At 43.6% G+C, this 27,808-nt stretch overlaps 2 protein-coding genes across 22 annotated transcripts in view; both read left to right on the top strand.

Annotated features, from left to right (window-relative positions):
- Window positions 1–6,998, top strand: part of ST3GAL5 (ST3 beta-galactoside alpha-2,3-sialyltransferase 5) — a 31,028-nt gene extending 24,030 nt beyond the window's left edge. For 7 of the 12 annotated variants that reach the window (XM_083398539.1, XM_083398545.1, XM_083398542.1 and 4 more), the window contains exons 5-7: window positions 131–317; window positions 876–1,034; window positions 2,693–3,299. In XM_083398539.1, coding sequence (XP_083254665.1) covers window positions 131–317; window positions 876–1,034; window positions 2,693–2,956 — 610 coding nt within the window. In that variant the 3' untranslated portion in view covers window positions 2,957–3,299. Of the gene's footprint in view, window positions 1–130; window positions 318–875; window positions 1,035–2,692; window positions 5,146–6,093 lie in introns of those variants that run through there. The other 5 variants (XM_083398536.1, XM_083398537.1, XM_083398535.1 and 2 more) reach the window with 1 other exon arrangement.
- A 1,893-nt stretch (window positions 6,999–8,891) lies between these two features.
- CCDC158 (coiled-coil domain containing 158) overlaps window positions 8,892–27,808 on the top strand; it is a 51,296-nt gene continuing 32,379 nt past the window's right edge. For 2 of the 10 annotated variants that reach the window (XM_083398174.1, XM_083398177.1), the window contains exons 1-8: window positions 10,472–10,512; window positions 13,493–13,544; window positions 14,274–14,310; window positions 15,544–15,665; window positions 20,530–20,810; window positions 21,803–21,912; window positions 23,175–23,502; window positions 27,060–27,136. In XM_083398174.1, coding sequence (XP_083254300.1) covers window positions 14,285–14,310; window positions 15,544–15,665; window positions 20,530–20,810; window positions 21,803–21,912; window positions 23,175–23,502; window positions 27,060–27,136 — 944 coding nt within the window. In that variant the 5' untranslated portion in view covers window positions 10,472–10,512; window positions 13,493–13,544; window positions 14,274–14,284. Of the gene's footprint in view, window positions 9,348–10,455; window positions 10,513–10,891; window positions 11,113–11,478; window positions 11,659–12,773; window positions 12,900–13,492; window positions 13,545–14,273; window positions 14,311–15,543; window positions 15,666–20,529; window positions 20,811–21,802; window positions 21,913–23,174; window positions 23,503–27,059; window positions 27,137–27,808 lie in introns of those variants that run through there. The other 8 variants (XM_083398176.1, XM_083398182.1, XM_083398180.1 and 5 more) reach the window with 8 other exon arrangements.

Raw genomic sequence — 27,808 nt, 5'->3', positions numbered from 1 at the left:
GTATGCTTTTCCGTTTCAAAATGAATCTAAAATTGTAGTTAAGCAGGAACTACAGAGGGATCTTTTAAGTTTGTCTTTACAAAACTCATTAAGATGGGCACTCATTCATGTGATTTATTTTACTTTACAGGTTAAATAATGCACCAGTTCAGGGATACACAGATGATGTTGGTAATAAAACTACCATAAGGATGACATATCCAGAAGGTGCCCCCTTATCTGAACATGAGTATTATCCAAATAGCTTATTTGTTGCTGTTTTGTTTAAAAGTGTTGATTTTGACTGGATTCAAGCAATGGTGAAAAATGAAACACTTGTAAGTAATAGCCGTATAAACACCTTATCAACATTTGGGTTTCCTGTTACTCAGTCCTATCTTTCCAGAAAAAGGGGTACCAGAACTGAGTTCTGGCTGAAAAAAAGCCCTGATATTACCTATGTAAATAACATTGAGAGGGTTTTTTTAAGCTTAGGACTGCCAGAATCAATACGGTTTTCATGCTTACTGTTCAAAATTCTTGGAAGTCTGTGTAATCTGAGAATGTCTATCCCATTTCGTGGAACGTATTGCACTGTTCTCCCGATTGTGTTAGTCTACATAAGAACATTTAGTCCACCATGGAGGCAAAGCATTACCCTCCATCATGGCTAGGAGTGACTTAAACATGTAAGTCCCATGATTTATACATAAATAGCTAGTAGGGACTATTACTCTGTGTACTCTTCACTTTTTCCAAACCTAAATGTGTTTTGGGAGAGCAGTTGTATAATAAAAATTAGACTGTATTGTGACTCATAACCCTGGAAAGTGTGTGTTATACGTGCGTTACGGATTCCAAGCTTTGTAATCATTTTAATATTCTTTTTCTTGCAGCCACTCTGGATGCGGCTGTTTTTTTGGAAGCAGGTAGCCGAGAAAATACCAGTGCTACCTAAACACATTCGCATCTTAAACCCGTTAATAGTCAAAGAGACGGCTTTTGGTATTCTGGAGTATCCTGAACCTCGAGCAATGTTCTGGGGCTGGGACAAGGTGTGTGTATGTTTTGCGGATAAAAGAAGATGCTTGCATTTTTCTGCTGCAGTTCAGTCATTGTTAAGGATACATGAAAATGCCTTAATCCAGGGTCCCCCAAACTTGGGTCTCCAGCTGTGTGTGTGTGTGTGTGTGTGTGTGTATGAATGTTATTTTTATTAGTTTTTTTAGCATATCATTTTCAACAGTAATTAACCATACTTTTACATCTTATTCAAATTTTGTTGATTACAGTTGCTCTTCAAATAATTCATATACTTCTTCCAATCTTCTGTAAATCTCTGGTCTGGCAGGTTTCGAATCCTTCCTGTCATTTTGTCCAATTCTGCATAGTCCATTAATTTCGTCTACCATTCTTCTTTCGTCGGAATTTCTTCTTGTTTCCATTTCTGGGCTAACAATACTCTTGCCCCAGTTGTTGCACATAAAAACAATTTAACATCTTGTCTATTAATGTTGTGACCTATAATACCAAGTAAAAATGCTTCTGGTTTTTTTAAGAATGTATATTTCAACATCTTTTTCATCTCATCATATGTCATTTGACTGCATTCCACTGCAATTTGTTTAATTTGCACAAGTTTGTCTTAAGTTCCATTAGACATGGATATGGAAATACTTTTTTATGTAACATGCAACAGACACACATATCTCATCTATCGACAATATTTACATACCAGCTGCTTCCCCGGGGTGTTTCCTGTCAAAGCTGATAAGTATCCAGAGGTGTGGCCCTGATAGTCTTGTGCAGCAAAAACAGCCAAGAATTTTGTCGCACCTGAAAGACAAATCAATTTATCAGCTTTTGGCCATCTTCCAGCTCTACAATTCTGTGATCAGCTAATACAGTCATACCTCGTGTTGTGTTAGGTTCATGTTGCGTCTTTCCAGCTTGCGAATGCGGCAAACCCGGAAGTGTATACTTACGGGTTTCTGCGCCCGCAGAAGCAGCGCTCCAGTTACAGATTTTTGGGGTGCGAATGGCACCCCGGAACGGATCGAGTCCGTAACTAGAGGTACCACTGTACCTTTAACATCATTTACTTTTATTCTTGATCAAAAGTGTGATTGTTAGTGTGGTGGTTTTGTTTTTAGTTTTCTTTGTTTGCTGTGGTCGGTTTTGTTTCCTTCTTTACTAGTTGCCATTGACTGCATTGGATGGCTTTAACTAATTTTTATTGATGTCACCTGGTGCCTTTGGCATTAGGTAACTTAAATAAATTAAGTAAATAACGATAAATCACAATTTCACAGTAAAACTGCAGTTTCAAAACAAAAACCAAAAGCGGTCATGTAAAATAGAATATTGCAACAGCCAAAAAAGTATCTAAAGGAACTTAAGACAGACTTGTGCAAATTAAACAAATTGCAATGGAATGCAAAATATCAGAGATAGCATAAGAAATCATAATTGCATGCGCATTCTCCATGATTTTTTTCATTTTTAAACCAAGCAAAGAATATCAGGCATGGCTTAAGTCTAGGGAATCTTGTGGTTGTCAGTGTTTGGACAAGATGATGATCTATTAATTGATTCCTTTACTATATTCGTTAGTAATTAGTTTATTTTCAGCAGCAGTAGTGTGTAATATGGCATTGTCACCCTAATATAACAAGCATACTCTAATTTGGGAATGTAATTTCCTCCCCTTTAGAATGTGCCTACAATCGGTGTGATGGCCGTGGTTCTGGCCTCGCATTTATGTGACGAAGTGAGTATAGCTGGATTTGGATACGATCTGAGTCAGCCCAACACCCCATTGCATTATTTTGACAATCTTTGCATGGCTGCGATGAACAGCCAGAGAATGCACAATGTGACTACAGAAGCAAAATTTCTTCAGAAGCTGATAAAAGAGAGAATTGTAAGAGACCTCAGTGGAGGAATACATTGCGACTTCTGCGGAAAGACAAGTTAGTGACTGAAAATGATCCCAAAGACTGGATTCTGTGTGTTCCTGCAGCCGCCTCCTCCCCAAAGGAGGCACTCTCAGTTTTTCCATCTTGCAGGATGCCCTAAAGGACTTTTTATTACCGTGTTCAGCTGCTTTCCTTTTTAATTTTATGTTCAGTTGGGTAAGTATTTTTTAATGTACATGAAAATAACGTTTTGCTTCCCACAAGGATTTTGTGGGTAATTTAAATTTCCTTAGTGCATATTTAATGGTTTAGAGATCCAGAACCTTTTTATTATATAGGTTACTGTGCCTAGAGCTGTGTTTCTTGACTTCATGAAGGAAAAAGTTCTCAATTGGTGGTTCATTCTCACGTCGTGCAGCACTTTTAAATGTGTGGGTTTATTTTTATTTTTATTAGAGAACATGAATATTGGGATATGGAAGTGACTCTCATTACTGGGTGAAGCAATCACTTACATTCCCTTCCTTAGACCATATTCCTGACATTTTAATTCTTCCTCCAGTGAGCCTTTTACACTGCAGAGCCAAAGCCCCTTTTCAGTGACATGGCCAGAAAGTGCGGCATCTACTCCCAATTTAGAGACCAATTTAGAGACCAATAATCACCAAGCATGGTCTGGGCTGGGGCTGTTTGATAACCGTCTTACTGTGAAGACGCTGACTTCCTTGAAACAAGCAAATAAGAACAATTTTGATAACCCGGTACAGTATTACAGTATAGGTGTTTTTTAGGTGTTAAGTATTTCTCTCCTTCCAAGTCATGCATTACCTAGGGAGGTATAGCGATGATACGGCAGCTTCCCATAAGAATATCCCACGTGATTCAGTCTTTCAAATGTGGTAAACCTGTGGACCTGATGCAGCCCTCCTCCCATTATTATTTTTTTGGGGGGGCACCCCCAATGTGAGGGACGCAGGTGGCGCTGTGGGTTAAACCACAGAGCCTAGGGCTTGCCGATCAGAAGGTCAGCAGTGTGAATCCCCATGACGGGGTGAGCTCCTGTTGCTCGTTCCCAGCTCCTGCCAACCTAGCAGTTCGAAAGCACGAAGTGCAAGTAGATAAATAGGTACCGCTCCGGCGGGAAGGTAAACGATGTTTCCGTGCGTTGGTCTGGCTTGGCAGAAGCGGCTTAGTCATGCTGGCCACATGACCCGGAAGCTGTACGCCGGCTCCCACGGCCAATAAAGCGAGATGAGTGCCACAACCCCAGAGTCGTCCACGACTGGACTTAATGGTCAGGGGTCCCTTTACCTTAACCCCCAATGTGGGTGGTTGCTGTGAATCGCAAACCCAGAGAGCTCCCTCCTATTTCTGATGCACTCATCTGCTAGCAGCAGTAGATGGGGACAAGAGGAGAGGCAAGATTTCGGCGCCTCTTTTTTTTGCTGCCCATTGCAGAATGCCGCTGCCAAGGGACCATTACACCAACAAAGATCCTCTTACCATCCTCACACCAAGTGGTAAGAGTTGGGAGTCCAGCAACAACTCGAGGGCTGACAGTTCCCCAATCCTAATGTTAAGGATGGCGTACGTAGAAACGACAAATGAAATAGTATTCACCGTTACGGGTTGGTTGCTGTAGTGTGAAATAGTAATTTCATGAAGAATGGGGGTTCTGTTAAGATGAGCTTCCCATGTGGTCCCGGTGGCGTGATGGGACCCACAGTAGAGATGCTTCTTCCTAACAAGAGAATCCCCTGCAGAAGATCATGTGGAAGAAGCCCAGTTTTCCAGGGGTGGTTCCTGGTGTACGGTAAAAGTGCAGTGTTGGCTTCTCAAGTTATTACCCTGATATTATAGCAGGGAGCGTGACTGTGGCAGTTATCATGGGTAACATAGGACCTAGGGCCACTCCAGACTGGTGTTTTATTGCAGGCATATTCTGCATCATTTTCTTGCCACATGAATAGCGCAAAAATAGTGGATGTGTTCTGCTTTATTAGTTGTTCTGCAATGCTTCCCTAATGCTACATTATTGATCTCCAGAGGAGCAATAGAAGCATAAGAAGCTGCAGAATCACACCATTGACCCATCTAGCTCAGTGCTATCTGTTATCATTGTTTATTAAATTTATAGAGCACCTTTCATCAGGAGATCACAGGGCGGTTGACAACGTAACGTGGACAAGGAAGAGGTGGGCAGTCTTGATGGAGCACTCTTCTCAATCAGTGCTGTAAGTGCTTTAATGTATTTTTAATCTTTTGTTGGAAGCTGCCCAGAGTGGCAGGGTATAAATAATAAATGATTAAATTATTATTACTATTATTACTGTTGTTATTATTATTATTATTGAGAAAGAGATGATGATAATAGCAATATTATTATTATTATTATTATTATTATTATTATTATTTTAATCATTTATTATTTATACCCTGCCCATCTGGCTGGGTTTCCACAGCCACTCTGGGCAGTTCCCAACAGAATGTTAAAAATGCGATAAAACATCAGCCATTAAAAACTTCCCTAAACAGGACTGCCTTCAGATGTCTTCTAAAAGTCTCTATTTCCTTGACATCTGATGGGAGAGTGTTCCATAGGGCGGGCGCTGCTACCGAGAAGGGCCTCTGCTTGGTTAATGATACAGTCTTATGTTTTGCAAATACAGTGGTGCCCCGCAAGACGAATGCCTCGCAAGACGGAACACCCGCTAGACGAAAGGGTTTTCCGTTTTTCAATGCGCTTCGCAGGACGAATTTCTCTATGGGCTTGCTTTGCAAGACGAAAATGTCTTGCGATTCTTGCGATTTTTTTCCGCTCCCCACCCCCTATTTCTAAGGCACTAAGCTGCTAATAGCCTTTTAGCAGCTAATCCGCTAATCCCTTAAGCCTTTAATAGCCGCTAATAGCGCTAATCCGCTAATAGGGTTGCTTCGCAAGACGAAAAAACCGCTAGACGAAGAGACTCGCGGAACGGATTCTTTTCGTCTTGCGAGGCACCACTGTACAAGCGACTCCCCCGTTTATGCAGGGTTACATTTTGAACCCATAAAATGGGGAGTCGCCTGTCACATGAACCACCACTTTCCTGCATGTCATCTGGGAGCCTCAGCAAAGCCCCGCTGTGCCTCTGGCTTGTGAGGAGACATAGCGGGACTTTGTTGAGGCTCATCAGGTCTCCCCCTCCACTTCCAGGTTTCCAGAGCTGCGTGTAGATTGAACACACTTAAATGGGAGGAACCCTGTACATGCATCTTCCCAAGAGCCTATGTTTATTGAACAAATATCTCAGCAAGTTCAAGGATTTGGCTACATCCAAATGAAAAAGAAGTCAGACAGCTGACCAGCTTCATTTGGCTTGCGTTGCACATAAGAGGAGTTTGCCCTCAATTTAGACACACTTGGTAAGAAAGCACCCAATTTAGATCATGCTTGAATTCATATAATAAGAATTTGAGGAGCACAATGTTCAGCCGCCCTAGTATTTCAGGCACGAGTCTCTCCCAACCCCTACCTAGAGATGACGGGGATCGAAAATGGGACCTTCTGCTTGCAAGGCAGACCTTCTGCCACTGAGCTTTGGTCCCTCCCCAGCACAGCCAAAGCAGAACAAAAATAAACCAGAACATTTGTGGCATAAAAGGTGATGGGTTTTTAGCAGGACATTGCAGGATATGCACTGATTGGAAACGAAACGGCAAGATCGCCCCAAAACATTTGCAGGTGGAAACAATATTGGAAGGAAAACCCAATTTTTTAATTTATTTAATTTATTATATTTATGTCCCACCACTTTCTCCAATGAGCCAAAGGTAGTACATGGTTTTTCCCCTCCCCAATTAATTCCCACAACAGCCTTGTGAGGTAGGTTGGGCTGAGAGGCAATAGTTGCTGCAAAGCCACCCTGTGAGCTCCACGGCCTAGTAGGGATTTCAACCCAGATCCTAGACTGGCACTGCAACCACTACACCACACTGGCATTGCAAGCACAAATTATTATGAATGTGCGCAATAAAAAATGATGTCTGGAGGGGCCTACTAAGTACTAATGAATTTTTGTATGAATTGCATCAATTATAATAAAGGTCATTTCCAACAAACTTTTAGTTGGCTTGTTGAAGTGATGGTGTGTGTTCTTGATATCCGCTTATATGTACTGAAGACAGCCGTCGTCTGCTCTTCAGTAAAATGTTTTACAGCAAGTACTGAATCATAGAATCATAGAGTTGGAAGAGACCACAAGGGCCATTGAGTCCAAGCCCCTGCCAAGCAGGAAACACCATCAGAGCACTCCTGACATATGGTTGTCAAGCCTCTGCTTAAAGACCTCCAAAGAAGGAGACTCCACCACACTCCTTGGCAGCAAATTCCACTGTCAAACAGCTCTTACTGTCAGGAAGTTCTTCCTAATGTTTAGGTGGAATCTTCTTTCTTGTAGTTTGGATCCATTGCTCCGTGTCTGCTTCTCTGGAGCAGCAGAAAACAACCTTTCTTCTTCCTCTATGTGACATCCTTTTATAAATGAATGAATCAGGTCTGTTAATGGGATAGTAGACATCCAGCTAAAACACACGAGCTGTGGTGCAAAGAAGGTAGTCTACTTTCTCAATATATTTGTTGAGGTGAAGGAGGGCTGAGGGAGGATAAAAGAGAGGTCCTTGCCTAATACCAATGTCTCAAGATGATGACACTGGCAATCACTAAATATAACATAAAGCAAGTGTTCCGTATTTTGAATGTCCAAAAGAATTACATTAACCCAATGACAAGCACAACAAACTTCTGCATGTTCCTAAGTCTCAAAAGAGGGTTTGGGATTTTTCTTAATTCACCCCTCAGGCCTGGCTCCAACACTGCACCAGGTGAACCAAAGGAGAGTAGCGCTGTGGTTTGTCTTGTGGGTTTCAGTACATTGCAAAATAGACCCTTCAAAATGCACATTCTGAATACTGAAAATACCATGCAACATCCCTTTTTAATGAGGCAAGGGCCTCTTTCCTGAGCCTCTCACTACTTTCCTAAGGTGTTTTATACCTCATTTTGTGTCATGGAGACCCAAAATCTGTGCAGATGAATTGTATGGAACCACTCTGGAAGCAAAATAGGTACAAGTACTTTTCGCTTCTTTTCACTCAAGTACTTGAGCTGAAGTGCTTGGTTTTGCAACAATGGAAATCTAAATGTCCCCCATACATTAAGTACTGTACTTTTCACTCCATAAGACACACTTTTTCCCCCTCCTTTAAAGCAGCAAAGCGGGCGGTTCCTGTCCGCTTTGCTGCTTTAAAGCGAGCCATGGAGGAGGGACAGAAGGGAGCTATGGCTGAGGTACTATTTCTGGGTTAGCGGAGTCTGTAACCTGAAGCGTCTGCAACCTGAGGTACCACTGTAATGTGTAGGTTGGCTGCGAAAGCCCAGTCTTAATCAGAGATTCTGGCCTTGCAAGCAGAACATATGAAATGTCCAGCGTTTCACAACAAGGAAAAAACAGTCTGTTCCTGGGTACGCATTACCACTTCAAAGCGCGGCCAGGTCATTTTCTCAGTTTGGGAGCCATCAAAACACAGCATGTTGGGATAGATGCAGGATAAATATGGGGTGTGATTTACCCAGTGTGTTCACCTGTGTATTCTGCATCCTGCGTGTTGGATGCAGAGTACATAGGAATATGTGCACAGTTTCTTTGTTGTGTATGTTACAAACGTGCGTTACAGTGGTACCTCGGGTTACATGCGCTTCAGGTTACAGATTCCACTAACCCAGAAATAGTACCTCGGGTTAAGAACTTTGCTTCAGAATGAGAACAGAAATCGTGTTCCGGCGGCAGCAGGAGGCCCCATTAGCTAAAGTGGTGCTTCGGGTTAAGAACAGTTTCAGGTTAAGAACGGACCTCTGGAACGAATTAAGTACTTAACCTGAGGTAGGAGGTTCTATAAATTCCCCCAACCCCAAATGCATAAGGGCTTATGCTGACCTGCAGCAGAGAGGCACCAGCAAGCGCTGTAGCATAGCAGTATTCAGTTTCCTTCCACAGCAATTACCGAGATGCATGAACAAAAGCCGTCTTCTGGAGAAACCAAACACCAGAAGTGCCATTCATTGGTTCCCACACATGCACACAGCAGCTACTATCAGAGGTGGAGTTTGTTGCCTAGGTTATTCCATACGCCGCCAGCCGGAGGGAGGGCTGCTGACTCTCAACGGTTCTGCACTTCAGGAGTCCTGTTTGCCATTCAACTGTGGCCCGTGTGTCGTGTGCAAAAGAAGGAGGGAAGCATGAACTGCAGGGCAGCCCTCGGAGAGAAGCAATGTGGTCCCTTCTCCCCCCGTGTGTGCAGAGCAAGGTCACCATCGCACAAGGCAGTTCAGCACAATTCCTGGCCTAACAAACGTTTTCGCACTTCGCAAAAGACCGCAAGGCACAAACCCCGCAGGTGCCGCTCTCAGAGGTAGGTGCAATGCAGCAAGTCCCAGGGTGGGACTTGGTTGTTTGGAAATTTATTTCAATCTTTGCACTTTTTAGCATATCTCCTGATAGCACCGCAGCAGGATTTTTCTGCCCGATACCCTCCCCCTTCTTGTATTCTCACACAGTGGCTTTTTACGGCCTTGGTTCCTTTCTCATGAAGCAGTGTGCGCAGAGATAGATAGATGATAGATAGATAGATAGATGATAGATAGATAGATAGATAGATAGATGATAGGTGAATTTCTATTGCAGATTATTTTGGGGGACAACCCTAAGAGTTCCAGATTGAACACTTAACATACCTAACACCTGCACATTATCACAAACTTTACAGTGTGGCTGCTTTTTTCTTCAATTTTATTATTTTTGTTACTTTTCTGTAAACCCGCTTTGAAGGTTGGTTTGTTTGGTTGTTTGTTTCAGTCAAGTGGTGTATTATGAAATAAACAATCTTTTTAAAAGCCCGTCTCCCTTGATTTTATTGGGGGAGGGGTTACCTTTTTGTAAACCTGCTTTGAGGCGTGTGGTTATTGTTTTACAATTATATTTTATTAAGTCTCAACATTTTTAGCATATACAGGCAAGACCACCATTTTGTCTTTTCTCTGATTTTTTTTTTGTCGACTTCCTACTCTTTTATTCCGTGGAGTTGCTGTTTCTCCCCTTCTGCTGTACCCGATCTCCTATCTATCAAATCATAACCACAATATTATGATCTAATTACTTCTGTTGCTTTGAGGGGTTTTCTTTGGTGGTTTTTGGCAATCAAGCGGTGTGTTATGACATAAAGAGCAATCTCTTTTTTAAAGCATGACTGTGTCTACCCCGCCCCCCACCGCCCCCAATTCTATTGCTTTTCTACCTTTTGGCAAACCCGCATTGAGGTCTTTCGTTGTTGTAGTAGTAGTAGTAAAACAAGTAAACAAATGTCTCTGCCCCTAACTAGGCCTCAAGTTTTTATACATATATATAAAAATATGGTGGCGCAGGGAGGGCCTGGGCCTAAGGGAAGCCTCTGCAGTTCCACCTCCCACCAGCAGGGGCTGCTGTGGGCTCCCAGCTCACCTGCCCCAGGTGTGTCCACTTCCTTCCCCTACTTGGATCCTCTTTCAGGTGAGGAGTGGGAAGAGGACAATCCGTAGCAGGTGGGACGCAGGCCTTGGGCCTAGGAGAAGATGGCGTTTCCGTGTAGGCCAAGGGGCCAGCCACCCCCTACTCAACCACCCCTCCCCAAATAACCTTTACGGACCTTGCGGTTCTAAGGTTTTAAAGAATTGGAGCATCTCTGCCTAATGCGTAGTCAAGTGACTGCCACCATCTCAGAGCTACGTTTTGGGGGGTTTTTTTGGGGGGGGGGTTACCTATCCACTCGATTTTTGGCCCGCCCCAGGCCTGGCAGGGTGTTCAAGCAGCCGGACAAGGCTTTTGGAGCATCCATACCTACGTTTTCATATTTAGCAGGGGAGAGTGTTGGGACTTCAAAGACAGGGAGGCAGGCCCTGGGATACCTTTTTTGGGGGGGGGGGTTGCCCTTAGCTTTCCTGTTTCTGAGGAATGTCTACTCTGGGGCGGATTTTGGTCATCTTTCATCATATGGTGCCCTGAGCGAGGCCAGAATCCAGTGCCCCCAAGCGGATCTTCTCAGTTATGAATCTTCTCCGTTTTGTGCCCCTTCGGCTTGGCAGGGGAACCGCCCTAGATCCGGCACTGGTGTGTTTTCTCCGAGAGTTATTACAATACAACAGGTATAGACTGTTGACAATTTCACCCCTTCCTCGCAGGACCCAGAGCTTGCAGACTTTGTCAGCATGGCCCAGTCCTCAGGTCCCTGGGTAACAGCTAGTGGACTGTGGGTTAGGATGCCGGATTATGGATTTCGTGATTGTTGAGTTCTTATATCTGCTGTTTTGCTCAAAGGGTCCAAAAGGCCTGGGACCTGCCTATGTCAGCTCGTCAAGTCGCCTTGGCAGCTGCTTCCCTATATTAATTTATTTTATTTATAGCCTACCTTTTCTCCTGAAAGAGCAAACAACATCAATAATAACATGATTTTTAAAAAGTGTTTTAAAACATTATCTCAGCCAGTGAGCTCAGGGTTGCCAGGAAGTGTCTTTCAACCGTCTAATGCCTAGGTAAAGGATTTCTAAAAAAATTCCTGAAAGTCATGAATGAGGGAGACAGGCTCCCCTCACCAGGGAGAGCATTTAACAACAGGGGAAGTGCAAAGGTTCTGTTACAGGTCAGCACCAACCAGGCAGTCTTCCCACCCCAGGGGTGGCACCACCAACAAGGTGAATATCTCACAAATACAGAAAATTCTGACATCCCAGTTTTAAATGATTCCTTTTCCCCTCCCAAATCCTGAGTGGTCCTCTTGGTGTTCTTTCCTTTTTCACCTTTTCAGCCAGCTTCATTCATTCTTTGTTTTCTCCTATGCATTGGCCTTATATGTTGCATTTTAAAAGAGAGTCAAGAAAGGCACATCCCAAACATCTTATAGTACTCTACACTACCATATTAATAAATGAAAGAAGAATGTATTTGACATGCCCTAGAGAGAACTTGTTACCATAAAAACACATTTAAACACTTCTAGTGCTCCTCTTCGCCTGTTATTGAGCTCAGTTGTCAGCTTTTCTTAGGTCACCCTTCAAAGCTTAATACTGAGTGCGGGGAAGGGGAATAAAACCATTTCAAAAAGAAATAAGTATATGTATTTCAGCCTTGTAAATAAGCCTCCCTCCCCAGTAGTAGCCTGCAAAATAAAGAAATACTTGCCTTTTTTATGCAGCTGAAAGCACAGCAGACTGCCAAAGGAAGGACAGAACACACAGGCTCCCCCCCCCCATATATTTATTTATTTTCAAGAATACAGTATTATGTAAAGAAATAAAAGTTAAACTGCTACACCCTTCCTCCCAATTCTTCCCTTGCCACCTGTCCTTGAGTGTATAGATTTCTTTGTTATCTGAGTTAAGGTTAGCATAAATTCCATACTTTTGTAGCTGTCCATACAGTTTCTTCTTCACCAGCCTGTTTTGTCTTCCTCCATACCCAGTGGGGAAGTTGAGCAGGATGATGAAGGTGAAACCTGCTAACTCTCCTGGAGAGAATTCCACACACTTAGCTGCATGGAATTCCGGGTTGCCAATGGCAACAAGGTGAGTGTTTAAATACAAGACTCTTGTACACACTTGGAGATTTATATCCTTTCCTTACTTGAATATACAGTAGCTAGATTATTCTGGACAATGACCCCTAATAAGTGTTCACTTGATTCCAGAGCATCGAAGTTCACCCAGGCTTAGTTATTCTTGCAAGACCTCCCATTCATTTGTGGTTGCACAGGCACAAAAATGTAATTTATTTATATAAAAAGGTCAAATGTCTACAACATAGCCAAAATATTTTCCTCTGTTAACTGGATTGTGCCTTTTAGAGAATCAACAAAGTCTTCCTTTTCCCTGGTGGATGATGGTGGGAGGATCCCCTGAGAATGGTCCCCTGATATGTTTTTCTGGACAGTGCAAAGGCAAGATCTTAGCATCTTATTTTCATCAATGCAAGTGCTTTCTGACATCCCTCATTTTTAATTAAATATTTTGATCCTTCAGGACATCCAGGCTCCATGAAACATAAGGCAATTGTATTATTTTCAATAACTTTTAGGCACCTCCCTGTCCAGCACATCATTAGCACAAAATTAGTCCTACTCTCTTTGTCTTCTGCATCTAGCCCCTTAGGCAAATTCTATATCATCATTGTTCGCAGCTCTTTGCTGAAGCATCTAAAGTCCTCCTGACTTGCATGTGCATCTTTGAGACTCTGTGAGCCAGCAAAGTTTCTGCACTTTGCTGATTTGTCATCCAGCATATTGAGCATGATGCGCTGATTGGTGATCTGGCAAAAAGGCAAAGCAGTCAAATGTATCTGGCTTCAGTCTGCTTCCTCTTGTGTCACATCTGCATAAGCAAAGAGTTGAGCAAATTTCTACTACATCTTTTAAACTTGAAATTGGAAGCTGTATCCTGAAAATGTGAAATCTCTTATCTTGCTTTTGTAAAGGTTCTGCCTTCTAAAAGTATGTGTGACTTTTGAATGCTGATAAAGTTTATATCTATTTAGGTTTGTCGTGAAATCCTTTTGCGGTTCTTGGAGAGGACAAACTCCTTTTGAGGTATAAATATTTTGGTGGTAGATCAGATTTTTATTGCTGTTATCTGGCACTGGCTGAGTAAGGGTGTGTGTGTATTTATTTGAATTGCCCTGCAGTTCCAGAATTCTTTGGAGGAAACCATCCACTTTAAATGTATGTTGTGTGTGTAACCACCAGGTATAATGGGGATGGTCTCAAATAAATATACTTCTTTCCCCCATCAATACAACCAGGAAAAACACTTTTATTTAAAAGCCATACATTTATTTTCATTCAGTAAACTACTGTTCCCTTCCAACTATTCAGACACTACATAGAAAGCCTGAAAAGGCAAGGAACAAAATGAACAGATAGGAAGGAATATGATGGGATAGAAAGTTAGGTCAGTTTCATGAGGCTTGGGAGACCATATAAAATGTGGTTAGTCCCTGTTTTCCAGGTTGCTCACCTGTTCAATAGTACAAGGCAAGGTATTCATTTTTTTAAAAAAAAGTTATAGTAAAGAAGCTTTCTTGTGAAAGGAGCTTTTCTTAAACTTTTTGTTTGTTTTGAAATGGAAAAGAGCAAAAACATGTAATTTTAAAAATACATAATCAGTTTGTTAAAATATGTAACATTTAAGAATCATGTCTGGATTCTAAAATAAATGTATCCCATGTATATTTGTAATGCTCTTGCGTTCATTTGTAAATTTTATCACAAAGGCTTTCTCAAATTGATTTCTTATGAAATAATTGTTGTTGTTTGCAGGTTTTGCAAAAATGAGCAAGAATATTAAAGAACTAAGGTAGTACCTGCTTGCTTTTATCCTGTTACAGAGGTGTCAATAATCTGCAGTTGACAATTTGAGCACAGGAATGTCCTTGATAATTAATAGATTCTCAGGAGAATTTAGTAGTAAAGTACTTATCTGTTAGTCGACACTATCATTTCTTAGAAAGGTCCAGCAGACAGTCCATGTGTTAAGGTGTGAAGTGTGCAAATGCTTTTAACTGTCACTGTACATTTAGGAATGTGACCTGAATGAAAACATTAGGCCAAATTACGGAATTAATGTACAAGTAACTCACATTTTGAGGGATGCGGGTGGTGCTGTGGGTTAAACCACAGAGCCTAGGACTTGCCAATCAGAAGGTTGGCGGTTCGAATCCCTGCGACAGGGTGAGCTCCCGTTGCTCAGTCCCTGCTCCTGCCAACCTAGCAGTTCAAAAGCACGTCAAAGTGCAAGTAGATAAATAGGTACCACTCCGGCGGGAAGATAAACGGAGTTTCTGTGCACTGCTCTGGTTTGCCAGAAGCGGCTTAGTCATGCTGGCCACATGACCCGGAAGCTGTATTGGCTCCCTCGGCCAATAAAGCGAGATGAGCGCCCCAACCCCAGAGTCGACCACGACTGGACCTAATGGTCAGGGGTCCCTTTACCTTTTAACTCACATTTTTTGGTAGGGTTCTGTTTTGGGGTCAATGCATACCATCCTTACCTGTCTGGAGTGGGCCTTGCCCACCACCTTGCTTAGCAGGCTCTGGGAGGGAGGAAGAGGGCTCAGAAAGTTCTTTCCACAGTGTTTTTTCCTGTAAGGTGCAAGTCACCTGTAGGTGGTGTAGTTTTCTTTGGCGATCACTCATAGATTGTCTCACATGAACACGGTCTTAACGGTGTGTCCGTAAGCGACTGTGGAGGCCAATTCTGGATCCACACATCCTTCCAAATCTATGTGGGGAGATAGATTTCTGGGCGGGAGTTGATCACGGTGAGGGTTTGCCAAACATGCCTTCCTCTTTGCTTGTTTTTCCCTTTTGCCCTGAGTTTGAGCACCTTCAAAACCCATGATGCCTTTGGTAAAGGCTCTCCTCCAATTGGAGCTCTCGCAGGCCAGTGTTTCCCAATCTTCCGTGCTTATACTGCTTTTTTATTTAAGATTTGCCTTGAGAGTGTCTTTAAACCTCTTTTGTTGCCCATCGGTGTTTCACTTTCCATCCAACATAGTCTCTACTCATATGCTGCCTTTTGACTCCACAGGGAAGCACTGCAAAGGCAAACCCAAGAGACCTTGAAACTGCAGGAAGAAGCAACCAAATTCTCAGTGGAATCCCTTACACGTCAAGGGTGTTCCTCTCCTTCAAACCTCTTGACAAGTTCAGGTATGTACAACCTGCATGTACATAAAGTGTAAAAAATGGAGAATGCCTTGCAGTTGACCATAGAGGCAACAAGGTGATTTCAGAGCTACTAGTTGCGTTCAAAAGATGAATGAAAAGGGTAAGCCTCTTAAATTTCAAACAGGCAGCCCTGGCTAAAACTCTACAAAAAAGTGAGTTGATTAGATCAGTTTAGTGAGATATATATTTTAAAAATGGAGCAAAAATCACTTCTAATACAGTGGTGCCTCACAAGACGAAATTAATTCGTTCTGCGAGTTTCTTCGTCTTGTGAATTTTTCGTCTTGCGAAGCACGGTTTCCCATAGGAAATGCATTGACGGTTTCCCGTAGGAATGCATTGACGGTTTTAAGAAAAAGGCGCAAGACGTTTTCGTCTTGCAAAGCAAGCCCATAGGGAAATTCGTCTTGCGAAGCAACTCAAAAAAAAAACAACTCTTTCGTCTTGCAAGTTTTTCGTCTTGCGAGGCATTCGTCTTGCGAGGTACCACTGTATGTTACATACTCAAACCAGTTCTTCATTCAGGCAATAAATACCCTCAAAGTGATCTAGGTCTATGCTCAAAAGGTTGGGATTTTTATACCATTCCAAGAAATTAGATACCTGACCCAATAAGGTAATCAAGTGTAATAAGCATCCTGTTTAATTTTCATATACCCAATTCACTCTTTAAAACTATCCTCCCAACGCTTATTCTACATTATTCTACAATATTATTCTAAATTGCAACAGCAAAAAAATGTTATAGTTAAACCCAATACAAATGGAAAATAGGAAAGGTTTATATAAAACACAGGAAAGTTAAGAGTCTGAGTTTCCCATCACATCTGTAGCTGTCATCCAGTTGATACCCTCATCAAGCCCATTAGGCAATAACATTACCCTTATCTGTGGGCCCAATACATCCTTTTCTTTAACTGTTTGAATAGTTCTTTTCCTGAAGCTTGTGCATGCTCTACACACCACAATTTCAGAATCTTTCCTGCAAGTTTGTGTTCAAAGATTGTTTGGCCTATGGACTTTGAAGTCTACTAGTACAACTTCTATGCTCACAGATAGGAGTTGTAGTTTTTTTGGGTTGTCATGCCTTCATCTCATAATGAGCAAAAGCACTGCCCTATACCTATTGCTCCTTCAGTGCTGTATGTATAAAAGTCCTTAATCATATATTCCTTCTTATTCCTAGGATTAATTCATCATATGGTTTCTCTCACACAGAGATACCGTTTTCAGCACCCTTAACAAACTACATTTCCCAGAACGCAGCCCATATCTTGCTGCAGTTCAGAGAAACACTACAACTTCCACAAGGATATTGTCTCTTGCTATTGGCATCTGCCTACCTTGAGAGTTACTGGGAGAGTGTGCCACAGGGGGGTGAAAGTCAAACCGTTGGGCAGTTACAGCGCCTGCTGTGGCTGTAGAGACCAATACGGGAGAGACATGTTTTGTTGCAGCTGGGCAGATGAAGGCATCCAGTTGTGCTGCTGCAGATGCACCGTGGTGTTTCATCTCTCTGCAGTCCTCACAGTGGTCATTCCTCCTCCGGTCACTGACCTGACTGCCTGTCTCCGGGCACTGCGGTCATTTGCAAGGGTTTCCCACATGGCAGGCTTGATGTCTGCCAGCCTTCATGTCATGTTTGCACACATCTTTGTAGCACAGAATTGCTCTGCCAACGAGCCTGGTGGCTGAAGCTAGCTCCCCGTAAGGTGCATCCTTGGGGATCGTGCCATCTTCTACTCTGTGTACTTGACTCCAATACAGGGGTTGGCAAGGTTTACCTCGCCAGGGCCAGTTTGCTCCAGCGGAGATCCCTCCATGGGCTGGATCGCACCCGCAATTTTTAGCGTCTGCGTCTGCACAGACGCAATTTTCGGCACCGCGGAAGCAAGTCCCCCCCGGTGGTTTAGCACAGCGCACGGGGGCTCGCCGAGTGGGTGGCTTGGTTCAGGAGCAGCTCATGGGCCGGTTAAACAACCCCTGTGGGCCGCTTGTGGCCCATGGATCTTAGGTTGCTGACCCCTGCTCTACAAGCAATACAAGCAACACGCAGACCAGTATACTAGATAGCACTGTAATTCTTATTGCATAATATACATGATTTAGTAGCAAAAACAAAATGTGTGCACTTGTAAATACAGTGGTGCCTCGCAAGACGAAATTAATCCGTTCCGCGAGTCTCTTCGTCTAGCGGTTTTTTCGTCTTGCGAAGCAACCCCATTAGCAGATTAGCGCTATTAGCGGTATAGCGGCTATTAGCGGCTATTAAAGGCTTAAGGGATTAGCGGATTAGCAGCTAAAAGGCTATTAGCAGCTTAGTGCCTTAGAAAAAGGGGGTGGGGAGCGAAAAAAAATCGCAGGAACTCGCAAGACATTTTCGTCTTGCTAAGCAAGCCCATAGGAAATTCGTTTTGCGAAGCACCTCCAAAACGGAAAACCCTTTCGTCTAGCGGGTTTTCCGTCTTGCGAGGCATTCGTCTTGCGGGCCACCACTGTATACATGATTTAGTAGCAGAAACAAAATGTGTGCACTTGTAAATACTCTTAATATATTTGAAATCAATTGAGCACGCGTCTGTCAATCTTTGAAAGTCCGCAGAAGTATAATAAGTCTATGGTTGAAACAAAGCAATAGATGCTATCCTGTGGGCTAAGCGGTAAAACTTTTTTTAGGCGTTCATGGTGCCGAAGTAGTAGGTGAATAACAATGGACAGTGATCCCGGATAATCTGACTGTTTCGCTGGAATCTTCTTCAGCACAACTACAAAGGAATTCAAATATGAAACAATGACCTGTGTACATGAAAACTATATAAACTTCACACATTACAATCCATATGCTACAACTACAATAAGAAGAACAAATAGTAAAATGCACAAGGAGCAGTGCTCATGTGGATATGTAACCACTGCTACCAGTTGCATGATACTGGAAGCATAAGTAACCATTCCCAGGTGGTGCTCATTACAGGGAGAACGAATTGCAGTAATTCAATTTAAAGGTACAAAGCAATATAACAACAATAAGAAAACATAAAATAAAACAATTTAAATCCAGTTCAGAATTCAGTCCTTCAGGATGAATGGTCTTAAACATAAAAATGAACTGAGATTCTTTCTGTCGTAGCTGTTTTTCATGATCTTGTCTTTTGTTGATGGTTTTCTGATTCACCCACAGTACTATGAACAATAAATCCCTATCAGAATTATTCTGCGATAGAAAATGCTCAACCAGAGCAGCTTCCAACATAGCACACCCTGCTCTAATAGCTAACCTATTGTTTGCTCTCAATTTTTTTCCTCATGGTGTGGGAATGTTCAGGGGTGCAGGAGAGGATATATTGTGAGATTATTGTTGTTGTTGTTTAGTCGTTCAGTTGTGTCCGACTCTTCGTGACCCCATGGACCAGAGCACGCCAGGCACTCCTGTCTTCCACTGCCTCCCACAGTTTGGTCAAACTCATGCTGGTAGCTCCGAGAACACTGTCCAACCATCTCATCCTCTGTCGTCCCCTTCTCCTTGTGCCCTCCATCTTTCCCAACATCAGGGTCTTTTCCAGTGAGTCTTCTCTTCTCATGAGGTGGCCAAAGTATTGGAGCCTCAGCTTCACAATCTGTCCTTCCAGTGAGCACTCAGGCCTGATTTCCTTCAGAATGGATGCGTTTGATCTTCTTGCAGTCCATGGGACTCTCAAGAGTCTCCTCCAGCACCATAATTCAAAAGCGTCAATTCTTTGGCGATCAGCCTTCTTCATGGTCCAGCTCTCACTTCCATACATCAGTACTGGGAAAACCATAGCTTTTACTATACAGACCTTTGTTGGCAAGGTGATGTCTCTACTTTTTAAAATGCTGTCTAGGTTTGCCATTGCTTTCCTCCCAAGAAGCAGGCGTCTCTTAATTTTGTGGCTGCTGTCACCATCTGCAGTGATCATGGAGCCCAAGAAAGTAAAATCTCTCACTGCCTCCATTTCCTCCCCTTCTATTTGCCAGGAGGTGATGGGACCAGTGGCCATGATCTTCGTTTTTTTGATGTTGAGCTTCAGACCATATTTTGCGCTCTCCTCTTTCACCCTCAATAAAAGGTTTTTTTAATTCCTCCTCACTTTCTGCCATCAAGGTTGTGTCATCTGCATATAATCTGCATTGTGTCATCTGCATATAATCTGCATTGTGAGATTATATCCTAATCCAATTTGTGCTAACAAGTTCCCAAAATATCAGCAGAGTTTATAACATCCCCCTTTTTGTTCGCAACGGTAACATCTGCACAGGTTCGCTAGAACCTCTATAATAATTACTCTGATAATTTCCCCTTTGTTCCCTCTTAAAATACAAGACACGACATAGTCTTTATAAAGGTATAAAAGACTTTACTCACGTTCTGTATCACAATATGATCCCAGAAGGCAGACAGGCTTAAAAAGGTAAAATACACTTAGAATCTATCTTATAGGAAAATAGTCCTCTCCTCTCTTGGCTGAGAGCCAAGAGGGCACCCTACTTCTTCGAAAGGTGATGGCAGAGAGAGAGAGATGGCTGCCTGCGCTGTGCTTTTATCATTTACCTGCACAGGTGAGGCCACACCCACCTCTGGTCACATGCGGAGGAAGTCCGTCCCCAGGACGTTTACCTGCTTGCTGGACAGACATCCCTCCCCATGTTCTAACATGTACACTCTAGGAATGTTGTCATTGACTGCTCCTGCGTTTTACATCCCACACATGGATGTGAATGGTTGCAGAATAGGCAAGCAGCCAGTCGCTGTTTACTGTACTTGCTACGCTATTGCTACTGTTTCACTTTCTTCAGCTGCCCTGAACGTCTTTGTTGTTTTCCATAGGCACTTCTTCTGCATATAAGAGCAACCCAAATTCACCATCTTCCAGGCTCGGCACACTGATGGAGGGCTCCACAAGTTCTACCTGTAGTACAGCCCCTGCTGCCGCTGCTGCCACCACCAGTAGCCCTCCCAAAATTTTATACACTACATATGAATTGGACATTGACATGGAGACCGGTAAAAGGCCCAAGAAATGTCCAGGGAAAGGGAGAGAGTCCATTGAGTCCATCTTGGAAGAATATTCTCAGCAAGTCAGAGATCTGCAGAAGAAGCTAAACGAAGTGAGTTTCAAGCTTGGCAGAAAGGCTCTCAGTGTACTGATTGTCATTTAACTGCGGGGGATGGATATCACAACCACGGCTGTGTATTCCCTGCACTAAAGGTGGTGGCGGGAGAATCAAAACCGTTGACCAAGGTAACTTAAGTTATGCACCAAGAAAATCTGAATGCAGCAGATTGGGAACATATAGGAAGGGTTTTATAATTACCGTATTTTTCGCTCTATAAGGCGCACCAGAACACAAGACGCACCTAGTTTTTGGAGGAGGAAAACAAGAAAAAAAATATTCTGAATCTCAGAAGCCAGAACAGCAAGAGGGACCGCTGTGCAGTTAAAGCAGCAATCGCTCTTGCTGTTCTTGCTTCTGGGATAGCTGCGCAGCCTGCGTTCGCTCCATAAGACGCACACACATATAGAGCAAAAAATATGGTAATTATATTTTTTTCATAATTTCATAATCAGCTTTTAGGAAATTTTAATAGAAACATTTTAATAAATAAATGCACACATTGATATTGGTTACACTACCAAAATGTTGGGAACTGTTTGTTAAGGGTAAGGAAGCCTCTCTTCATCCCAGTTCAGGAGCCCAGTTTAACTAGTTTAGTTTTATTCTGCAGATATGCTTTCAGAGCCTGGATTTTAATCTGCAACTGCATGCCTTCGTGTAGTGCATGTTTGTGAAAATGAGGGGGTGTTGTTGAAGGCTAGGGATAGATCAGACTCCCTTTTATGGCTGGTTCTGTTAAATGAAAATGGCCTGCCATGTCTAAATGATACCTTTTGCGCTCATCAGATTAGCAAAACAGCCAGAGCCGGATAATTCATCATGGAAAACTGCAGCAAGCCTTCTCTTAATTACAATTATCTGACTTCTGCAAATCGGAAGATCTGTCCTAGAGCAGTGCCGCCAATATTTGCCTTGCTCCATTTCCCAAATTGCATTTTGTCTACTGTTAATACTGTTTCATGATCTTATTTCGCTTCCCGCAGGCTACAGAACAGCATGAGCAACAGAAATTAACTTTAAGGCAGACAATAATTGAGTTGCAGACAAACCTTCGGGAGGTAACGAGGGAAAAAGAGTCTATAACTGATCTCAGGTGAGCACCCTCATGGTACAAATTTTAATTTTTATATTTAAACCCTTGTCATTGTTATATTGTCCCTTGTATTTCTGATATTTTTTATGATTTGTGATATTGTGTGTGTTGAAGCTGGTCTGTGACCGTATTAAAAAATTCATTCATTCATTCATTCAAACTAGAGAGGGTATCATGGACTGGTTCAAGATAGAGGAATGGCGTGAGAAACCAGCTAGGGAACCCCCAATTGAAGAAGGCTCAGAGCCCAGGGAGTGGTGGTAGGATGATGATGAGTGGTCAGAGGGAGAAGACTGGGAGGAGGTGGTGTTAGATGCTGAAGAGGTATCAGGGCTTAGTGAGCTTGGAGAGTCTGTGGCAGCGATAAGTCAGGCTTATGAAGAAACATGGGTGTCTCCGCCTCCTGCAGCAACACGCTCCCCTCCCCTTGGTCTCCCAGAACCAGGAGAGGCATGAAGCGAGAGGAGCAAATACAGACAAGCAGGCACAGTCTCCAATTGCTTGGGGGTGGGGACCCGGAAGAGGAGAAGACACAGCTGTCTATGGGGAGGCAGGGACCTTTAGTCTCGGCAACTACTTCATGGGGGCAGAACTTGAGTTGCTGTGCTCATTAGGCCCCCCACTTCTAGGCAGATCCTGTTTTGCTTATAAGGAGTTAACTCCAGCTTGCTCAGTGTGATTTACTGCTGGCTCACTCCTGTCAGAGGGCCACAGTTCTAAGACCATTTGCATATTCCAATTGCAGCTTCCCAGCTAGGCTCTAAAATTATGACCTGGGGTCAAAGAAAACATCTTGGGAATGCCCCATACCCTGTGCAACTCAGGTAGCTGGTATTGTTTTGCAGACCTCCCATTTTCCCAGGTAGTGGGAAGTTCCAGAGTCAATTTGCTACACGTTCAGTTGTCTTGTGGCGATGGCATATCAGAAGTTTAACAGTGGTTTCTTTTTCATATTGCTGCGGGTTTGGGGGGACCAGGGGCAGAAAGCTTTTACAGCCCAAGAGCCACATTTCCTTCTGGGCAACCTGCCAAAGGCCACATGCCATTGGTGGGTGGAGCCAAAAGCAAAAGTGGGTGGGGAGACCTATGTAAATTTTACCTTTGTACAATAGTAGGTCAGCATAGAAGTGTGCCCAGAATAGCACTAAAAGACTGAAGCTGTACACCTGTTTGAGACTGCAAAAGAAACCACAAAACACAGTTGTGGTGTGTTGTCAGAGGCCCCTGAATTTGCACTGGATGCTTCCTTTTCTGATAAATAGGCGAAAAGAGTCTCAAACCCAAGAGGATCTCAATTGCAAGCTGAAGGCTACAATCAATGAGCTGCAAACAGCCAATCACCTTCAGGAGGAGATGCTGAAGGAAGCCAACAACCAAACAGAACATCTGAAAAAGATGGTACAGGGCCATGAAGACATCCTCCAGGAACTTCGCAATGTCCTACTGGCCTATGAAGAAAGTTCGGGAAAGAAGATCTTTGATCAGGAGAGCATCGCCAACCTTCATGTCTGCAACCTTCCCAGGGCTTTCAGTAAAGTTCTGCGAGATCTAGATACAGAGATATCCCTGCTCAAAGCGAGGCTTACTCCAGTAAGTGCCCTTCAACTCATTCTGAATGAAATTTAAGCATAAGATCACTGTGTACTCAAGACAGGAGGGAATCTGGTGGCATAACCAAGGTCATATTGACAGCTGGATTGTAACCAGGTAACGGGAGCACAAGCTCAGCTCACATCCTGTGGTCATTTTTACACTTGATTATCCTATTTCACAGGATAGAATTAGGTAACAATTTTGGATCTAACCACAGTGGCATCTCTTTTTGTTGGCCAGTGATTGGCCACATTTCTGGTGCACAGCCATGCATGCTCTGGTCCCTTTGAAAACACTGAGGCTTAAATGCAGATAACTGGATTGCACCTCTGATTAGGCTCTGGGGCAGACCTGGTATGAAAACGTCCATTCCATGTGTCAAAACTTGGGTCACCTCCCACTCCTCATAAGGCTGGAGTTTGGAGCTGGGGGGGAGATTCAAAGGGCCACAAAGGCAGGTGGGAGGGGGCATTGAGCTCCTGCCAAATCTCACCCACCTCTGCCCAGAATGAATTCCTACCTCCTGTCATATTTTTTTCCTTACTGGGATTTGACGAAGGCAGAACAATCAACCAAGATTTTAATGGGTGTTAAAGCCCTAACATGAATAAATTATTGTTAATAACCGCAACTATTATTATTCTTTCCTCAGAGAGACTCTACCAAACTCCAATTAAGTTAAATACATCGTTAGTTTGACCTTGTGCATTTATTTATTTTATATTAAATAGCCACAGTGAGCCCAATGTGGACCAGGACTATGGCATGGTGGAACAGGGGTGTTTTTAACCATGTACAGTGGTGCCTCGCAAGACGAAAAGAGTCCGTTCCGCGAGTCTCTTCGTCTTGCGGTTTTTTTCGTCTTGTGAAGCAAGCCCATTAGCGGATTAGCGCTATTAGCGGCTTAGCGGGCTTAGCGGATCAGCTGATAAGCGGCTTAGCGGCTTGGGAAAAGGGGGGGGGGAGGAAAAAAACCCCGCAGGAACTCGCAAGACATTTTCGTCTTGCGAAGCAAGCCCATAGCAAATTCGTTTTGCGAAGCACCTCCAAAACGGAAAACCCTTTCGTCTAGCGGGTTTTCCGTCTTGAGAGGCATTCGTCTTGCGGAGCACCACTGTATTCCTTTGTCACAGACCCAAGAAAAATAGCAGCTTACAACAAATAATTCAGATGGCACCAATAAGGAGTTTTAAAAATGTAAACGGAGACCTTGAACCTCTTCCTTTTCTTCTGCTGGAGTTTTGTACACCCTCCTAGGGTGCTCCTCCTTTCCTTGTCTGAAGCCAACTTCATTTGCTTTGGTTGGAGTGCCTCCAAAATGATCCAGTTTCCAGTCCGAATGCCTCATCATGGTTTATTGGGATCCAAAGGCCATGGGAAACTCTCATTACCAAAGGCCATGGGAAACTCTCATAATTAATAGTTCAGTAGGGTATGAGAATACATTTTGGCCCGGATGGCAAATGACTGCAGACCCCCCAGTCCAAATGGCATCAGTCTCTTAAGACAAAGTGACATCAGGTGTAGGACAGGTATAGTCACCCCTCCTTGCTGAAAGCTGGATTGCAGGTGCTGCCAATCAGCTGATCAATGACACCTGCAAACCCCTGGACCTATGCCTTAGCAGTCTGGTTCCAAACTATTTGAATCACTAGCATCTCCATTTGGAGAATCTGGGGTAGCAGAGCTGGGAAAGAGCCTGCGACCTTGGAAGACCCATTGCCTCTCTGAGGAGTCAACTAGGCTCATTCATACTCATGGTGTTATGCTGCATACTGCAGCCTTCCCTAATCTCTGGTCCAGAACATCCACATGCTTTGGACTACAGTTCATCCATTGGCCATGCTAGCTGGGCCTGGCAGGAGTTGTTCCACATGCTTTGGACTACAGTTCATCCATTGGCCATGCTAGCTGGGCCTGGCAGGAGTTTTTCACCAAAACATCCGGAAAGCACACAGCTGTGAAAGGCTGCAGCCAATCTCATACTTCCATAGGATGAGTGTTGAAACCTCTGAACCACAGCAACCTCTTCCCCTTCCTGTGGTCACGGGCCTGGCAATTAAGATGACACTGCGGTGAATTGTGGAGCACATACAGGGCAGTTGTTGAAGCCTGTGTCAGGTGGAGAAAGAGCCAAGGAGAGGCATTTTCTTCTTTCAGCTACTAGGCTCTGGCAAGTCCCTTGGAATAAGCAACCATGGGAGCAATAACCACAAGCTTATCTTGTGCAGATGTTGCTGTTGTTTGCATCCTTCTGTCTCGAGAGACAATGGAGTGCGACTTAAACTTAGCAGCACTGATGTGAATTCCCCAGGGTACAAGCCTGGGCAGTGTGTATGGAGGTCCTGGGCTGACGAGTCAACAAGGCCACCCCCTGCCTTGCTGATGTGGTCCAAAGGAAAGCAGAACAATACGTTTGGCACCAGCTTGACTGCAGGAGTTAGCGGAAAGAGGCAGACAAGACGCCATTCAGCTGTCTTAGGGACTCGACTCTGGATTTGTGTAGGGTTTATTCCTTAGCCTTTTCTTCTCCCAAAGATATCCTACCAGGCATTAGAAGCTGACAAGCCCCATATGCCCTCACTTCCCTCTACAGCAGCCTTTCTCAACCTGTGGGTCCCCAGATGTTGTTGAACTACAGCTCCCATCACCCCTACCTAGCAAGGCCAGAGCTCAGGGATGATGGGAGTTGTAGTCCAATAACATCTGGGGACCCACAAGTTGAGAACCACTGCTCTACAGCATGGGTAGGCAAACTAAGGCCCGGGGGCTGGATCTAGCCCAATCGCCTTCTAAATCCAGGACAGTCTGGGAATCAGCATGTTTTTACATGAGTAGAATGTGTGCTTTTATTTTAAATGTGTCCCTGGGTTATTTGTGGGGCATAGGAATCCATTCATTATTTTTCCCCAAAATATAGTCTGGCCCCCCACAAGGTCTGAGGGACAGTGGACCGCCCCCCTGCTGAAAAAGTTTGCTGACCCCCGCTCCACAGTATGTGCAGAAACCACCTTCTCCACTGTTGTACCTACTATTGGTCTCATCTGCTCAATCCGCCAGAGCCTGTCTTTGCATGCAGGAGAAGTCCCTATCTTGATGAGGGTTTGAGACCCATCAGCTACCCTCACCTGGTTTAGCCGGCCAATCAAAGCTATTCCCTGGGGTGTGGCTGCTTTTGCATGGTGACAGCTTCCAGGAGCCCCAGGTGAGAGCTAAGTGCCAGGTGGGGACCAAAGGTGGACAAAGTACCCCAGAAGGAGCACAATGTGTCCCCCACCAGAGATACTAGCCCTCGCCTGGCACCCCATACACCTCCCACCCCCCACAGATGCAGCTTGAGTTCTTCAAAATACACAGCACTGATTGCATGTTAATGATAAACCACCATGTGATCCTTATCAGTCTAAACATAGGAGTGCTGAATCAACAAACTTCACTATCCCCGTTAATGCTTGTGTTCTGTAAATAGGTCGCTGTAATGTCTTTCATGAGATACGTTTAGGTAAGGCTAATTGCTCACTTGGTTGTGAATCATGACTGTTTATTAATAACAGATGGAAGAGCAAGTGGACATGGTGAGGAGAGAATCACAATGCAAAACTGAAGCTTTGCTTCAACAGCAACAAGAGAGGTACACTGTGCTCTTATCTTCTTCCTCTATATTTGTTTAGAAAATAATTCATAAGACTAAACTTTAGAACAAAGAACAGAAAATGACTGCATTTGTCAAAGTATGCTGCCACCTTGAACTCTTGGAAGAAAGGTGAGAAGGAAATATAATAAATCAGTAAATAGTTAAAAGCCCATCCAGTTTCATAGGCAGGGAGAGTTCCCATTTATTTCCCCACCTCACTGGACATCCAATCTTGAGTTAGAGAAGCTGGCTGGTCTGGAGACGGTTGTCAGTTGAGACGAGGTTGGCTTGGGAAATAAGTGCTCCCTCACTGCTACTTAGCAGTGATAAATGGAAAGGTGAGTAGCAGGGATGGAAACTTCCAGCCTTCTATGTTGCCCCTTTGTAGGAGATGAATTGAGGATTGAATCTGTAGATTAAGATTAAAACCTCCTATCCTGTGTGTAGGAGAAAGACAAAAAAGCAGGCAGAGAGTTCTTTTTAGCAAACACTTCTATGTTTTTGCATCTTACTAAAGCTTAGGAATTAGGCTATTTCACCTTTTAATCCCTTTTATTTGCGGTCTGCTGACCTCCTCTCTTCACCCCTGTTGCAGAGAAGGAACCACAAGTTTTTAGTAAGATCAAACAAAAAAAGGTTTACTTCATAGCTGTCAACTTTTCCCTTTTC

The sequence above is a fragment of the Podarcis tiliguerta genome (genome assembly GCF_965153285.1).
Source record: "Podarcis tiliguerta genome assembly, chromosome: 9".
NCBI lineage: Eukaryota > Metazoa > Chordata > Lepidosauria > Squamata > Lacertidae > Podarcis > Podarcis tiliguerta.
The sequence above is the reverse complement of the archived record's forward strand: the minus strand, read 5'-3'. Positions and strand labels throughout refer to the sequence as shown.